General features: G+C 36.6%; 1 protein-coding gene across 3 annotated transcripts; it reads right to left on the bottom strand.

Moving 5' to 3' along the window:
* Nucleotides 1-5,705: 5,705 nt before the first annotated feature.
* On the bottom strand, nucleotides 5,706-17,996 carry relb (v-rel avian reticuloendotheliosis viral oncogene homolog B). Of its 3 annotated transcripts, none has more exons than XM_078246135.1 (11): nucleotides 17,675-17,996; nucleotides 17,357-17,380; nucleotides 15,584-15,762; nucleotides 12,058-12,375; nucleotides 11,026-11,192; nucleotides 10,771-10,862; nucleotides 10,480-10,611; nucleotides 10,268-10,372; nucleotides 8,419-8,634; nucleotides 8,201-8,272; nucleotides 5,706-7,078 (listed from the first exon to the last, which is right to left on the bottom strand). In XM_078246135.1, the coding sequence occupies exons 1-11, from the start codon at nucleotides 17,733-17,735 to the stop codon at nucleotides 6,639-6,641; spliced, it is 1,806 nt and encodes a 601-aa protein (XP_078102261.1). In that variant the 5' UTR covers nucleotides 17,736-17,996; the 3' UTR covers nucleotides 5,706-6,638. The 3 variants fall into 3 exon arrangements, with proteins under 3 accessions (XP_078102261.1, XP_078102260.1, XP_078102262.1); XM_078246134.1 differs by having other exon boundaries at nucleotides 5,706-7,081; nucleotides 17,675-17,989; XM_078246136.1 differs by lacking the exons at nucleotides 15,584-15,762; nucleotides 17,357-17,380; nucleotides 17,675-17,996 and adding an exon at nucleotides 13,114-13,468 and having other exon boundaries at nucleotides 5,706-7,081.
* Nucleotides 17,997-17,998: the final 2 nt, after the last annotated feature.

Raw genomic sequence — 17,998 nt, 5'->3', positions numbered from 1 at the left:
AAAAGTGATAAAATAGTCATAGTATGTCGAAAAAAGTGAAAAAAGTCATAGTATTTCTAAAAAAGTCATAGTATATTATATCGAAAAAGTCATAGTATGTCGAAAAAGTAATAAAAAGTCATAGTATAGTATGTTGAATAAAGTGATTAAAAAAGTCACAGTATATCATGTCGAAAAAAGTGGTAAAAAAAAGTCATAGTATAGTGTGTGGATAAAAGTCGAAAAAAGTCATAGTATAGCATGTCGAAAAAAGTAAAAAAAAAAGTCATAGTATAGTATGTCGAAAAAAGTGATAAAGTAATTGTACAGTATGTCATGAAAAGTCATAGTATAAGTATGCCATAAAAAAATCATAAAAATGTCACAGTATGGTATGTTGTCAAAAGTTCATAAAAAAGTCACACTATAGTATGTCGAAAAAAATGATAAAGTCATTGTACAGTATGTCATAAAAAGTCATAGGATAAGTATACCATAAAAAATCATAAAAATGTCACAGTATGGTATGGTCAAAAGTTCATAAAAAAGTCACACTATATAGTATCGAAAAAAGTGAAAAAAAGTCATAATATAGCTTGTCGAAAAAAGTCATAGTATAGCGTGTCGAAAAAGTGTTAAAAAAGTCATAGTATAGTATGTCGAAAAAGTGATAAAAAAGTCATAGTATAGCATGTCGAAAAAAGTCATAGCATTAGTATGCCATAAAAAAATATGAAAATGTCACAGTATGGTATGTTGTCAAAAGTTCATAAAAAAGTCACACTATATAGTATCGAAAAAAGTTAATAAAGTGAATAAAATAAAAAGTGATAAAAAAGTCATGGTATAGTATGTCAAAATAAGTCATAGTATAGTATGTCGAAAAAGTGATAAAGTTTTTTTAAATGCTACAGAAGTGATAATTTGTAAGTGTGGTGATTCATACAAAACTGTCACAAATTATATTTAATAAAATAGCAAATGTAATAACTGACTTTGATGTTGCATGTTTAAATTTCGAAAATAGTCATAGTATAGCATGTCGAAAAAAAGTGATAAATATGAAAAAAAAGTCATAGTATAGAATGTCGAAAACGTCATAGTATAGTATGTTGAATAAAGTGATAAGAAAGTCATAGTATAGTATGTCGAAAAAAGTGATAAAAAAGTCATACTATAGCATGTCTAAAAAAGTGATAAAACAAGTCATAGTATAATATATCGAAAAAAGTCATAGTATAGCATGACAAAAAAAGTGATAAAGTCATACTATAAGCATGTCGAAAAAGTGATAAAAAAGTCACAGTATATTATGTCGAAAGAAGTTATAAAGAAGTCACAGTATAGCATGTTGAAAAAAGTCATAGTATAGCATGTCGAAAAAGTGTTAAAAAAGTCATAGTATAGTATGTCGAAAAAAGTGATAAAAAAAGTCAGTATAGTATGTCGAAAAAAGTGATAAAAAAAGTCATAGTATAGTATGTCGAAAAAAGTGATAAAAAAAGTCATAGTATAGCATGTTGAAAACGTCATAGTATAGTATATTGAATAAAGTAATAAAAAAGTCATACTATAGTATGTTGAAAAAAGTCACAGTATAGTGTGTCGAAAAAAGTCATAGCATTAGTATGCCAAAAAAAAAAATGAAAATGTCACAGTATGGTATGTTGTCAAAAGTTCATAAAGTCACACTATATAGTATGTCGAAAAAAGTGATAAAAAAGTCATAATATAGCTTGTCGAAAAAAGTCATAGTATAGCATGTCGAAAAAAGTGATAAAAAAGTTGTAGTATAGCATGTCAAAAAAAGTGATAAAAAAAGTCATAGTATAGTATGTCGAAAACGTCATAGTATAGTATATTGAATACAGTAATAAAAAAAGTCATAGTATAGTATGTCGAAAAAAGTCATGGTATAGCATGTCGAAAACGTCATAGTATAGTATATTGAATAAAGTAATAAAAAAAGTCATAGTATAGTATGTCGAAAACATCATAGTATAGTATGTTGAATAAACTCATAAAAAATTCATAGTATAGTATGTGGAAAAAAGTCACAGTATAGCATGTCAAAAAAAGTGATAAAGAAGTCATAGTATAGCATGTCGAAAATAGTGATTAAAAAAGTCATAGAATGGTATGTCGAAAAAAGTCATAGTATAGCATGTCGAAAAAAGTCATAGTATAGCATGTCGAAAAAAGTCATAGTATAGCATGTCGAAAAAAGTCATAGTATAGTATGTCGAAAAAAAGTCATAGAATAGCATGTCGAAAAAAGTGATAAAAAAGTCATACTATAGTATGTCAAAAAAGTCATAGTATAGCATGTCGAAAAAAGTGATAAAAACGTTATTGTATAGTATGTCATAGAAAGTTCATAAAAAGTCACTATAGTATGCCATACAAAAGTGATAAAGAAGTCACAGTATAGCATGTCGAAAAAGTCATAGTATAGTATGTTGAAAACAGTCATGAAAAAGTCATAGTATAGTATGTCAAAAAAAGTTATAAAAATAGTCATAGTATAGTATGTTGAAAAAAGTTATAAAAAAAGTCATAGTATAGCATGTCGAAAAACGTGATAAATAAGTCTTAGTATAGTATGTCATAAAATGTCATAGTATAGTATGTCATTAAAAATCATAAAAAGTCATAGTATAGTATGTTGAAAAAAGTTATAAAAAGTCATAGTATAGTATGTGGAAAAAAAGTCATAGTATAGCATGTTGAAAAAAGTCATAAAAAAGTCACAGTAAAAAACGTTATTGTACAGTATGTCATAAAAAGTCATAGTATAGTATGCCATTAAAAATCATAAAAATGTCACAGTATGGTATGTTGTCAAAAGTTCATAATAGAGTCACAGTATAGAATGTCGAAAAAAAAGTGATAAAGAAGTCACAGTATAGTATGTTGAAAAAGTGATAAAATTCATAGTATGTCGAAAAGAAGTTATAACATTTCTCTGTATCAATTTGTATTCTTCATTCCTGTAATGAATGTCTTGAAACTAATAACACCAACCAGGATCTGAACACTCCACCTTCTGTCTTCCAAACATTCTCTTAACAACCTAAGCTATTTGACCTGATGAACATGTATGTTTTCATCATTGGTCTGTTTCACTTAGTACATTGCACATCAAAACTTGATGAAACATATAAGATTCAAACACTCAACCTTCTGTCTTCCAATCATTCTCTTATCCCTCCAAGCTATCTGACACAAAATCTATGTTTACGGCATATAACTCTTTTTCACTTAGTGTATCGGACCTCATAACTTACTGAAATATACAGGATTTGAACACTCAACCTTATGTCTTACAATCATTCTCTTATACCCCTAAATTAACTGACCTCACACCCAAGGTCGTGTTTTCGGCATGTTTGTCTCTTTCACTTAGTGTATCGGACTTCGAAACGTAGGATTTGAACACTGAGTCTTCAGTTTCCCAATAATTCTGTTATCACTCTAAGATAGCTGATCTGACAGAAGAGCGTATGATTATGGCACTTAGTATATCGGACCTTAAAACTTCCTCAAACATATAACATTTGAACACTCAACCTTCTGTCTTCCAATCATTCCATTATCACCCTAAGCTATCTGACCCGCCACAATGTTGATGTTTTCATAAAAAACTCATAGTACATTATCTCGAAAAAAGTGATAAATAACTCATAGTACAGCATGTCGAAAAAAGTGATTAAAACGTCATAATATAGTATGTCCAAAGAAGTGATAAATAAGTCATAGTATAGTATGTCATAGTATATTATATCGAAAAAAAAGTCATAGTATAGTATGTCGAAAAAGTGATAAAAAAGTAATGGTATAGTATGTTGAAAAAAGTCATATTATAGTATGCCATAAAAAATCATTAAAAAGTCACAGTATAGAATGACTTGTTTATTGTATATTATATCGAATAAAGTCATCGTATAATATATAGAAAAATTTAATGAAAAAGTCATAGTACATAAAAAATAATTATAAAAAAAGTATTTGTATAGTATGTCGAAAAAAGTGATAAAAAGTCATAGTATAGTACGCCATAAAAAATCATAATAAAGTCACAGTATAGTATATCATCAAAAGTTCATAAAAGGTCATAGTATAGTATGCCATAAAAAACATATAGTATGTCATATCAAATTTCATAAAAATGTTATAGTATAGTATGTCACATAAATTCATAGATAAGTCACGGTATAGTATGTCATAAAAAAGTTCAATCAAAGTCTTAGTATAGTCCATCCATCCATCCATCCATCTTCATCCGCTTATCCGGGGTCGGGTCGCGGGGGTAGCAGCTCCAGCAGGGGACCCCAAACTTCCCTTTCCCGGGCCACATTAACCAGCTCCGGAGGCGTTCCCAGGCCAGGTTAGAGATATAATCCCTCCACCTAGTCCTGGGTCTCCCCCGAGGCCGCCTCCCAGCTGGACGTGCCTGGAACACCTCCCTAGGGAGGCGCCCAGGGGGGCATCCTTACCAGATGCCCGAACCACCTCAACTGGCTCCTTAGTATAGTATGTCATAAAAAAGTTCATAAAAAATAGTCATAGACATAACAAAGTTCATTAAAGGGGACATATTATGCTTTTCCGTATTTTCTGTCATATCTGCAATGTTATAATGTCGGATTTTCACATAAAACGTGGCCAGAACTTCCAACAATGAGGTAAATGCATTTTAGAGAAACCCCTTTGAGCTAAAAAGTTCAGATTTCCAACCTTTCTGACCTCTCCGGTTTCAACAGTTTTTTCTACTCCCGGTTTAGTATTACGCAACTTTAAGCCGGACTTCTGATTGGTTATCTGCTCCAGGCAGGAACTACTTCCTGTGTTTTTTAACGGTGTTAACATTGACGGATGTAGCCACATGCTACAGCAGTAAACAATGTAATCTTGTCATCATAAAAAAGTAAAAGTATAATATGTCATAAAAAAAAATCATGAAAAGGTCATATCAAAAATCATAAAAAGTGAATTAAAAAAAATCATAGTATAACAAAATAATTATGGTATGTCGTAAAAAAGTCATAGTATAGTATGTCATAACAAAAATCCCTGAAGAAGTCATGTCATTAAAAAGTTATAGTATATCATAAAAGAAGTCATACTATATCATGTCATTGAAGGTCACAGTATTGTAGACTGTAAATGCATTCAATGTCTATAATCCAACCATAAATAGTGTCAAAAATGGTTTGATTTAATGTAAACTGTATGGATTATAATAAAAATAACAGTGGTGTTAACCTCTCAATCTGGGTCAATCTATAAAAAAAAGCAGTGTGAAGGTTTAGGATTATATATATATATATATATATATATATATATATATATATATATATATATATATATATATATATATAGATTGCGACTAAACAGCCCACAAGGTGTCTGACAACTATAAACAACAAGGACACCTTTCACCTGAGTGTTCCTCTCAAATTTCTTGGGTTTTAACATTGTCTCGTGACATTGCTGACATTTAAAGCTCAGACATGAAAAGCCTAAAAACCATCTAGTTGTTGTTGCCAAGATTCAGTGTTTGTATAAGTGAGCGAGCAGGTTAGGAATGTGTGTAGGCAGGCAGATGAAGGTCACATGCAAAAGTACTTTCATTCCTTTTGTCTTTCTTCAATCTTTTCTTTTTTTTTTATAAATCATCACAAAGGCAGTAGTCAGTTTGAGAGGAAGTAACGACAAGACAAAAATAACACAGACATTTTATTGTTTCTTTTCTGAAATATTGACACTACAGTGCTACAGCGAGGGGGCGGAGTTGGACTTGTGAAAAGCTGTGAGTGGAAATTTGAATGTTTAGCACGAGAGTGAAACTGCAAACAATAGGAACTGACACAGACAGAGCTATAAATATGAGAAGGACTGGTTTCTGTTGCATTTAAGTTGATTAAATATTAATAAACAAGCCATCTGGGGTGACAGCCACACCAACAGAGAGTAATAACAGGCAAGAGCAAAGTGAAGAGCAGATCTGAAACTACTATACATGAGACTTTTTGTGTTTTCAAACTAAAATCCTACATCAACTTTTTGTAGTAAGTCAGGTCCTTTTCCCAAAATCATGTCAAAGAAAACAAAACAGACAGACAAACATTACATGACAGGTATTTCAGTCTTACCTCACCAATCATTTACTACAATAGACCATGAGTCATGGGAGGGTTTCTATTGTTCCCAATTTAAATATAGATGTTCATGAGTGCTCTTTTTAAGCTCCACGCAAACTGTGAGAATCCCTTTCTACTAATGATTAATGCTGGCAGCATTTTTTATGTAGGAATTTTAAACTGCTCCTGGTTGCTAAAGCCTTGACCAGCAAGGTCTTCAGACAAAGATATGGTTTAAAGAACACATTTCACAGTGCAAGCAGCCGGAGCAGTAGACTTGGATGTGGGACAACATAATGTTGTTTGGCTCTAAATCCAGAGGAGCAATTCACAAAACATTTTGGGAAATACACTTTCTTGCCGAGAGTTAGATGAGAAGATCCATACCATTCTGGTGGTGAGAGACGTGAGAGTGGTATCAATCTTCTTTTCTTTTTCTTGGCAAGAAAACAAATAAGCACATTTCCCAAAATGTCTAATTATTCCTAGAGCTTCATGATCCTGACTATCCCGTCCTCATAGCTCCTCTTCTGTCTTAACCTGAACCATGTTGGAGGAGTTGTCCTGTGCCTCTGGCTGCAGAGTCTGGTTCTCATTGACAAGCATGTTGAACTGCAAGTCGCTGTAGTTGTAATGTGAAAAGTCTTGAGCATACAAGCCAAAGTTCTGGTTGGAGTTCATGTCCATGTTTGCAAACGCGGGGTCGGGCCCCTGCTCAAAGCCAGAGGGTGAAGTGAAGCTCGGGTCGGAAATCATGTCCCATAACGCAGGTATTTCCAGCAACTGGTTAAGGATGGCCGTCGCATCGGTGCCATTGTCTGAGTCCTGGGGCTCATTGTAACACATTGCCCCTGAAGCGGAGGACCCAGGCTGGGCAGCACAAGGCCTCTCGTCTGGAGACATCATGGTTTGAGGCTCCGGGAAGTGGAAAGGCTGCTCCGCAGCAGGTACACTTTCTGCTGCAGGAGAGGAAACAGATTGTGTTACAGAGATAATAAATACCAGTTAGAAATATGATAAAAGGTCCGTTAATAGATAGGGGACTTTATACTTGGATTGTGAGTTCTTTGCTGTTTGAAACTTGATATTATTTAAATCTTGAAAGAAATTCAGATATTTCAAGACATGTAGGCAATTTTGATGATGGTCTAAGAAATAAAAAGGGGGCAAAAATACACACATAATCGTGCAAAATGTTAAAATATTAAAATAAACACATACCCTCAGTTGCCACTTTATTAGGTACACTTAGTAAAAGATTTATGTATTCAGACAGCAGTCTTGCAATAAATCTTCCTTTCATGAAGGTTATAATGTTCAGTTTGGGTTTATACTGTTTTAGAAAGGCGTTGATTCAAATATATGATCATTTTGGAGGATGTAGTTTGTGGGACTGTTGAACTGTATTGAGTTACAGTGGTAGGGCAGGAGTAATTTCACAAAAGATCACAAAAAGGTAGGATGTATTGCAGGAGTGTTGTATTGGACTGTATTAGGTTTAGCTAGGTATACCTGGCAACTGAGAGTAGATGTGCTTCCCTGTACAGTTAAATGAATTGCTTGTAATGTGGAACATTGTAACTAGTACCCCAGCACTTTTCATTAATACATTGCACCTTTTTTTAACTCTACTTAAGTATATTTTATTTTACGTTGTATGTAATATATATATGTGCATATGTATGTATATAGTATAGTTATAATACTTATATATATATATAATTATTTCACTATGTATATCAATCATCTTGGGCACAGAAATTTCCTTTCAGATAAATAAAGTGTGAGCAGAAAAGCCGATTAGAACGTGCAGTGTGAGTTAACACAACATACAAGATTAATAAAATGTGGTGTGTCTGCCCAGATTTAATAGAAATGAGCTATTGTTAATGTTATTTTTAACACCTATGCCTTTCCAACTGTGGCAAGTCAAAATGTTTTCTGTGAAAAAGCCTATTCAGACAAGCAGTCTGACAAAAGACGATTTGCCTAAATGAATCAAGTTTACCTTCTAAGTGCCACTAAACATGAATGAAGAAAACATCAAATCTAAAGGAGGAAAGACATTGGAGCCTTACCTGTCACACAAGGTTTATCTCTGAAGCTGATGTCTGACTTTATCTTCCTCTTCCGCTTCACCTCATATGGATCTGAAATGAGTCAGAAGTACTTTAACAACGAACCTCCTGTTATTGTTTCTGGGTTTAAGATGATCTGCTTCATTTGCTTTTTATCAAGTACAGTTTAGCAATTAATTAATAAACAGTACAGACCAGACGGTTCGGTGCTCACTGACCTGGGTTGTGTGGCAGGTACGTGAAGGTAACAGACTCGCTCTCCATCTGGTCTGAGAGGCGACGCAGGACCACACTGACTTCAACTTCCTCTGTGATGTCCTGGTCCTGGTAGGGCGGAGTTTTAAACACAATGGCGATCTGCCGGTGCACGTCTGTCTGGGCAAACTCCCCGCTCGCCTTCCACGATCCTTTCCTGAAGATGATCTCTATGTCATCTGTGGGTGACAACACGCAGAGAAAAACTACTTTTAGAATATAGCGTTATTTTTTAAATCCTGATTTTTGCCTGCTGTTCATATCTGTGTTGTGTCCACTTTTGTGTAATAGTAGTACAGTAACAACAGTGAAATTACATTACAACATCTGAGTTAATGGATTATACAAACGAGCAAAAATACTCTACAACCACTTTTATGTCTTCTTAGCTTCAGGTCGAGTTCATAATACTTAATCATTTAGGATGTTCATTTTCCTTCTACAGAGTTGGAGACAAGATAACAGAAATACCTTTCACTACAAATACCCTGCAGTAAATACCAATTTCTTTGTTGACATCAACAACAACAAAAGAGCCATTCAGACAGCAGCTGCTGTAAAATGGCGAGTACTAGTTTTGCTGTAATGCAAACAACAAATGAATTTCCAGGGCAACTTAAAGAGGTGCAATGACTACTAAATACATACTGCTAAATCATATGATATAGCAAAAGAAAATATCTCAAAAATGAAGACAATATGTGCAGAACACAGGAAAACGCTATAATAATAATGACTGAAAGACCAAGTCAACAAAAACTAAACATAAGCAGTAAGTGGTAACACTTTACTTGAAGGTATCTACATAAGAGTGACATGACACTGTCATGAACACATGACACTGTCATGACACAGTCATGACACATGAACCCTAACTCTAACCCTAACTTGTCATGACAAAAACCGAATGACACTTACTAAAAGAAGCGTTATGTCATAAACGTTTATGACTTGTTTATAATGTTTATGACACGTTCATGACAGTGTCATGTCATTCTTATGTAGATACCTTCAAGTAAAGTGTAACCAAAAAAATATCGCATGTTAAAGCCCTGTCTTGTTTATGTTTATTTTATTGAAGATGAGCCTTACTGTGACTGACTTGCACCTGTATTATTTGTTGTAGTGTGATCATTTTCTGAAAATTAATAAACACACTTGTTGAAAAAGTGTAACCAAAAAGTCATAGTATAGCATGTCAAAAAAAATTCACCGTATAGGATGTCAAAAAAGTCATAGTATAGCATGTCGTAAAAAAGTAATAAAAAAGTCATAGTATAGTATGTCGAAAAAAGTGATAAATAAGTCTTAGAATAGTAAGTCGTACAAAGTCAAAGTATAGCATGCCATTAAAAATCATAAAAAATGTTACAGTATAGCATGTCAAAAAAGTGATAAAAAGTCATAGCATAGTATGTCGAAAAAAACTGATAAAAAAAAGTCACAGTATGACTTGTTTAAAATGTTTATGACACGTTCATGAAAGTGTCATGTCACTCTTATGTAGATACCTTCAAGTAAAGTGTAACCCAATAAGCGTTGCAAAATTGATCCTTGCCTTAATCACAGAAGTATGTTTTATTTCGTATCGACTGTACCTTGTTTTAATAGTTAACTAGTTTCAAGAGGGAGAGTCACATCATCATCATCATCATCATACTAAATGTCTAGTGTGTATCTGACCCAGCAGGGGGCCTTTTTTTTTTTTTTTACATTTAACTTAAACTGAGCTTGTACCATGTAGTGTCTGCTGTGTGAGCCTAGTTTTGTCCACCCTCTGTATACTTTTGTACATGGGCAACAGAAACGTACCTTTCTGAACTTTGTCACAGAGCATGTAGATCTCTGTCTTTCCGGTGCAGGAACCTCTGTACTGGTTAAAACGGCCAATCTTCAGCTGTGACGTAGTTGTGGCCTCTGTGAAAAAACAAAACATGCAACAATGTGTGAGAATCACGAAACACATTAACATAGCCTATTGTTGGTGCAGTTGGTTACAAGAGTCATAGGAGTGTGTTTCTTACTCTTGTCATAAACGGGATTTGACAGCACTGGGCTGAGAGAGTCTTTTCTGCCGTCCTCCCACTCAAGCTCACACTGAAAACACAGACGCACAGCATTCATGTCCATGTCTTCAATGCCCTTTGAGTGACCAGCTGAGGGATGAAAAGACACAAAATCTAAGTCTGTTTCCAGGAGTCACAATTCATTTAAACAGCAAGGAAAGAAGATGTGTGTGTGTGTGTGTGTGTGTGTGTGTGTGTGTGTGTGTGTGTGTGTGTGTGTGTGTGTGTGTGTGTGTGTGTCTGTCTTACTTTGAAAGGGGTCGATATTTTGGCTTCTTCTCTTCTCAAGTGAAACATCCAGCTCTTTCCTCCTCACACACTGGACACCGAGGTTAGCAAAGCTGCAGGTACAGAAGACAAAACACACTTTGTCAGACACACTTTTGTATGTTAGAAAATGCAAGAGACAAATTATATGATGTTAAGAGTCTAAGTAAAAGAGAAGAATGTGTTTGTTTTTTTAAGTTATTAGAAGGAGAGATAAATGAGGGATGGGATGAGCACCTGTGACGTCGGTTGCTGTGAGGATTGAGCGTGACCCTGCAGATTCCTGAACCATTTGGGCAGTCTTTGCCCACAAGGCAGTGGGGGTGAGGCCGGTGTGGGGGGTCTTTGGTCACCAAGGAAACTGTGACTGTGACTCTCTTCAAGTGGTCAATGGGACCTTGAATCTGAAAGAGAGAACAGGACAGGAAGATGACATAGAGAAGTAGGGAGAAGACAGAAAAATGCAAGGCAATGGTAAAAAAATTGACCTATGGAACACAAAAACAACCACACGTACATGAAAACACACTCACCGTGATACCGGAAGTGGTTCAACATGGTGATATATTCATTTCTAATACACAGAAGAAAAAAGGGGAGCCATCAAATTGAGAATAATTGATAAAACTAAATATTAAAATATGCAGCAGATACAGCCTGAGGAGACAATTCAGAGTAGCTGCCAATCAAAGCCTTTTTTGTGTGTTCTTCACACCATGGGAGTGTCTGTATTTGTGCATATATTTAGCATATTACATTTTTTTTTTCCGTCAAAAATTTTCTGCATTTGATGGCTTCCCTCCTTTTCCCCTTATTATAACTGACTTAGCAGCAGTGCCTGAGGTACCAATTTCACCAAGAATAATTAAAAATCCAGGGTTTACTTAAATAACGACATTTCATTTACACAAATTGCAAAAATCCACAGATTTTTCACCGTTAAAATCCTCACATGCCTCAAGTGTCCTCCTCGTCGTGTGTTGAGGTTTGTATAAAGTGAAGATGAATGTGTATGAGTGTTTGTTAGTATGTGTGTAGGGGCTAAACCGCCCATCTTTGACCACACTTGAGCTGGGATTTGTGGGGACTTTCTAATTGACTCCAACAACCCACATCCTTCTAGCTCCACCCGTCTGCACCAGTCGACACAGGGGGTTGAAGTACACACAGCAAACAAAATCAATGGTGGTTCAAAACTGTCACTCAGAGCCAGTAAACCCCCTTTAATGTCCAACACACACAACAAAAATTAAACTGTTACGTGTCTACCTCTATGGCAGGCTGACTCTTGTTGGTTTCGGTGCTGGACGCCCCCAGGATGCTGCCGGCCGAGCGTCCCTCACATTCATAGCGAAACCTCATGCCTCTCTCCTTGGGCTCCTCCACCACCACCAGCTTGGGCTTATTCAGAAGCCGCTCCAGCATCTCGGTGTCGCCTCCATGGTTCTGAGAGGAAACGCAGGTGGAGCTCTTAGAGCCTCGACCACGCCGAGAAGTACCAGCTGGAGAACCGGCTCCCCGAGAAGAATGAGCCATCTCTCTAAGAGTGCGCGACTGCTGCTGGGGCTGAGGGAAGGTGCAGATTGGCTGTGGAAAAACAATAACACAACCTTATTTACAACATTATTCAACCTTTATTTAAACAGGTTAAGCAGGCTTTGCAATGGAGACCTGGCCAAGACATTAGCATAACAACACGCAACAGATAAAACAATACAAATGTTTCAAATGGCTGGAGCAGATTACAGAGAAAAGTACAAAGTACAAAATACAACAAAAACTTGGGTAACAAAATATTTTTTCAACTTTCCTTTTCCATTAATCATCGCATGACCCCCTAAGCTTCACCTTAGCATTACAAAACATCAACTTACAAAAAGTCACAGGCTTGTTTTTAAAGTATAAAACAGAGAATCAGACGTCTTTAATCCATTATAGCAGATGACACTGTAGGTGAAACATTCTGCATCATGGCTTCAGTGAAACCAAGCAGTAAAACTGACTCACTGCATGTTTTTTTTCTTCATACATGTGCTTTCAATAAGAGCATAGAGTTAACCATGTGCTCGTTTGACTCCTCCTCTTGCATTTTGATATCTCTTTTCCCCGTTACACCACAGACCCCCAAGCTTTCCGTTCCCACTTAGACTTTTGTTGTTGACTATATCTCCCTCAGTGCTGCTTTTACTTTCTTTATCTATCTTCAGTTAGGCCTCACATCGGCTTCCATGTCATGTAAAAGGAAGAAAAAATATCAGAAAGAAAACACACTCAAGTTTTAAGTCGATCTGAAGCATCAGTGTAACGACAGATGAATAATCAAACCTGCAGGGAACAAAGAAGTAAAAACGTTGAACTCTTTGTCATCTGTGAAGCAGGAAATCAGGTTAAGAGCTCATTAAACCGTTGCTGCAGAGATCTGGATGATGCCTCTGCATGAGATTATGTTCCACAATATCCTGACAAGCCACAGACCTCTGTTGGCATGAGCGGGTTAGCCTGGGCAAACCTATCAGCCTTAAAACGCTGGAGCTAAACAAAAGCCTGAGCAGACTGAGCCAGCAAACAGGAAATAGGAAGTCAGCTCGACCTGACGTGGATCGACCAATTGGAGAAGCAGCGCAGGGCAAAGAATGTGACCTTTCACCGCTCGGTGGGTTTGGCTAGTAAACAGAAAGGACGTCCAACTGAAAATAGGAGTCAGATTACAGTTTTTCCAACCACTTCTCCTCCTCCTCGCTCTCTCTCAGGCTCCTCCCACAGAAAAGCATGCTGAGGAGGTGTGTCTGCCTCTATCACAGGCCGCAAAGACGTTCAGAGGCTGTAGCTAGCTAGCTTGTTGGGAAGGTGGCTAAATTATGCTCCAAAGTTGGGCTAAAGTTTGGCGAGGGAAAAACTAGTATGGCCATTTTCAAAGGGGTCCCTTGGACCTTTCTCCTCAAGGTATCTGAATTATGGGTTCTATGTTTACCCACAAGTTTCCCCTTTACATATATGCCCCTGTCATGATAATCCCATGCACTTTGGGCAATAACCATGCAGTTTTTCTCATGCAGTATAAATGTTAAGTTATTTTCGCCTATTCTAAAAAGGTGTGTTTTAATATTTCGGCATAGTGGGGTCCCTAAACAGTCTTACAGTTGCATAAATTGGGTATGACTGAAAAGCTGAGGCTCCTGTGGATTCAATGATCCCACTTGTTTTCATGTGTGATGATGTTAGTCCCCACAGGAGCCATTTCAATTTAGTGAAACCATTTTCTGAAACTTGTGTCACTGCTTAAAATGACCTGTGGTGACCTCTAGGATAATCACAGCCCATTGAAACTTCACAACTACAAACTAGAGACCTAGAGGGCATTCGGAGGATATATGGCTTTCCTAGGTAGTTTCCAGATCAGAAGTGCTTGCCATCCAATCGCCAAAAAATGCAATTCTTTCAGAAATCTCTCAAAAGTTGTTGATACCAAATTACAGTATGGATTTTTCTATGGTGTTCCTCAAGGTTTTGGTGCCTTAATGTGGTATTTCGGAGGGATTTCTGTTTTTATCAATTATTGAGTAGTAAAAAATGTTTAAATGTGCACCAAATCTGTATTACAAATGGTATCAACCCAAAAACTGCTGCAACAACCTAAACGACTTAAGTGAGCATGAGAATGGCCATCATAAACTCATATCATGGGCACCTGGGTAGCTCACCTGGTAATAAACTTATATCACAATGTACAATTTATTTTATAAATTTATAAAAATAAAAATCTGATTAACGACTACAAAAACCTGACACATTGTCCCCAGCTTTCAAATGCTGTATACCACTTCTATGTGGAAGCTACTGTTGACCTGCCATCACCCCCTAAACATCCCCTATACCCCAACCCGCACCTTTAGAAAAAGGGGGCAGAATGCTAAGGGGCTAAAAAACTGTATTTACACACAACAACAAAAAAAACAATCTCACATGCAGTTAATTTGCTAATAAAGAGTCTCAGATGTTTTCTTGTGCCCTACATTATTACCTGTCTGTGCAGGCTGCAGAGTCACTGCAGTCTTATCAGATTACAACACTCTGATCTGTAAACCACGTGCTTTATGGTAAGAGCTCGAACTTGCCTGGCTGCCTGAATACTACTGTATACTACTACACCCAACTGTCTGCAAGCTACACATGTATGACACTGCAGTGTCTTCCACCAACATTTAATCCTTTAAAAAAGAAAGCTGCAGTCACCTCTTTTTACATCACAACGAAGAAGAAGCCCGACGGAAGCTTCCTCAGTTGATGAGTATATTATTAACAAGCTTTTAATGGCACATGAAGGCAGTGTCACACTGATCTGTTGACATTTGTCTGTATTTACATGGATCAATAGTGGTGTATAGTCTAGGGCTGCAACAAACTATTTTTTTCATTGATTAGGCTGTTGATTTTTCATTTAATCTATAAAAAGTTCCCAGAGCCCACAGTATGCTCAAGCCGTGGTCAAATTGCTGGTCTGACTGAATGCTTTCTTATACTTCGAAGATATTCACATAAAAATTATACAAACAATAAAGCAGCTAATTCTCACATTGGAGAAGCTAGAACCAGATACATGTTTGATTAATAAATAACATGATGAATGAAATAATTATCAAAAATGTGATTAATGGACTATTTGTTTTTAAATGTAGGAAACCTCAAACTGAGATAAAACCAGGCAGATATAAACCAAAACAACACAAATGACTACACTGGTACAAAAACATCACACTGTAAGAGCACACCCAAAGATGTTTTTGTACCCACTCACCTGACATGCAGTGCCTCTCGCCACCAGGACGGGCTGGGGTGGCTGTGGGGAGCTCTGGCGGGGCATCCTGTGGTTCTGGCTGTGCGGCTGGCAGAGGAGGTCAGCAGAAGGGGCCGGAGGCCTAGGAAGGGAGGCACGCGACCTCTCTCCCTCCTCTGTGATGATTTCCTCAATGAGGTCTGTAAAAAATAATCAATAATATTGACAGTTTCTCAGATGGCCAATGTAACTAAAATAATGTTGGTGTAAAATGTCTGAAAACAATTATATTTTTTATTTAAAACATCATAGCTGATTTATTATTTTTCAATACTCAGCAATGAAGAATAAAGGTAACACTGCTCTAGCCATAAAATGTCACTTTTGTCAGAGACGTGGGGCTGCAACTACAAAATGATCGAAGCGAAAAGAATATAAAATGATAAAACCTTCAGAATAAATAAGGAACTGTGCTGACATAACATTATAAAGAAAAATAATAGACAATATAAATGAAGTCTCAATGAAAAAACATAACAATATTTATTTACTTCATGGCTTCCCACAGGTTTTTTTTGTCTTCACATCTTAAAGACTGCTTATACTAACATCATTACAAATGTATACATTTTTATGGAATATAACATTAACCCTGCAGGTAAAGAGGCAATGTCTTACACACTAAATGCCATCCATTTAATGAATATTAACACTACTTTCTAATAACAAAACTAATCACGGGACAAGAAAACAAGTACCAGGGAAAAACAATGTGTTTTTGTATTTTATGTAAGCTTTTATTTTCGTTTCATAAATGCTCAGTGTTACAGCTGTGTATAACAACACTTTGCCTATCTGTTTGTATAATATATAAACAGATGATGAACTTAAAACGTGTTGTTTTCTCCAAACAGTCAATTATTTTCTATATCAGGACACTTAATGTGCATAATTGTGTTTATACCATGGCCAATTACCTAAACATATAAAACGTGTTGCGTGGAAATGGTGTGTGACAGTTGCCTAAGTACTGTTGTTATGGTTACCAACAGTTGAATATGTTCACACAGATTTCTACCTGGGGTTGAGGTCTAGATGTCTGACACTTTCCAAACAAACTGAAACTAGTTTCCTGCTGTGGTGGTTCATAAAACATTAACAAAGCAGAGACGATTCGTCTATTATGCAATCGACAGAAAATCCTTCAGGAACAATTTCGATAATCAAGTAATCATTTAAGTAATTTTGCTAAAAGATCATGTCACTAGGTTCAGCTTCTCAAATGTGAATATTTGCTGGTTTGTAGTTAGTAAACTCAATACATCTTGGTTTTAAACTGCAATCCCAATACATGCAAGCAATTTGAATATGCAAACTTGGGTTTTGGGGAATTGTAATTGCATTTTCTCTAACATTGTATACTGCATAGACAAGCGAGAAAATAATAGGTAATGAATAAAGAAAATAGGTTGCAGCCTTAAATGCAATAAATATATTAAATTAAATACATTAATGCTTAATAATGCTGTCTTGATGTCTGGTTTATATAGTTTTGCACCTCGGGGCCACCTCAGTCGTCTGGCTCCCAGTTAAACTAACCAGAGGCTTTGTGAGAACAAACACCACTATAGAGAAGAGGAAGCAGAAGAACTACTAACGATCGTCTGACTTCTCCTACTGCACGAGGTCGTCTCAGGTCACACTTTGCAATAACGCCTCACAACCCACACGTGCATGACTTTAGTTTGTCTCTTGAGCAAAATGTAAAAAGCAAAAACAAGAGCTTATACTCACCAAAGTCTGACGGCCCTCGCGTCTCTGCAGGGCAAACAGAAAGCGTCAGAATAAACAAAACTCATCTGTTAAATGTTAAACCTGCACAAACTGGAGCAGTAACAGAGGGACTGAGAGCCGGGTGATAAGTGCTCTGTTCCCGGGAATGGGTGTTGGCTGCTCTGCGCTGACATCAATCACATGCCTGGTGATGATGTCAGCGCTCTCTCTCTCTCTCTCTCTCTCTCTCTCTCTCTCTCTCTCTCACACACACACACACACACACACACACACACACACACACACACACACACACGAAGAGTATAACTTAAAACCTACCAGAGATACCGTTGAAGATATCCATGTCTTTCATCGCATGCGGGGAGTCCTTGAAGACCATGAACTCCGCCGGCGTGTCCTTGAATTATTTCCAAACCGATTGTTTCCTATTCTGGGTCCAAACGTGTCTCTCTTTTTTTTTGGAAAGCTACGTTAAAGACTCGTCAGGCTACAAACCAGCTCTGAGTGTCTGTACCCACCCGTGAAAAGCTGTTGAACGGACTTGACGATATGTATTGAATGATGTCTGAAGCTTAGTTTGCTTCAGTTTTGTGTTTCCGCTGCTGCCTCGCTCTGGTTGGCTGGTATAGGTTATGGAAATCC

Source organism: Sander vitreus, chromosome 3 (genome assembly GCF_031162955.1).
Source record: "Sander vitreus isolate 19-12246 chromosome 3, sanVit1, whole genome shotgun sequence".
Classification (NCBI taxonomy): domain Eukaryota; kingdom Metazoa; phylum Chordata; class Actinopteri; order Perciformes; family Percidae; genus Sander; species Sander vitreus.
Note: the sequence above shows the minus strand (reverse complement) of the source record. Positions and strands in the feature narration are given on the sequence as shown.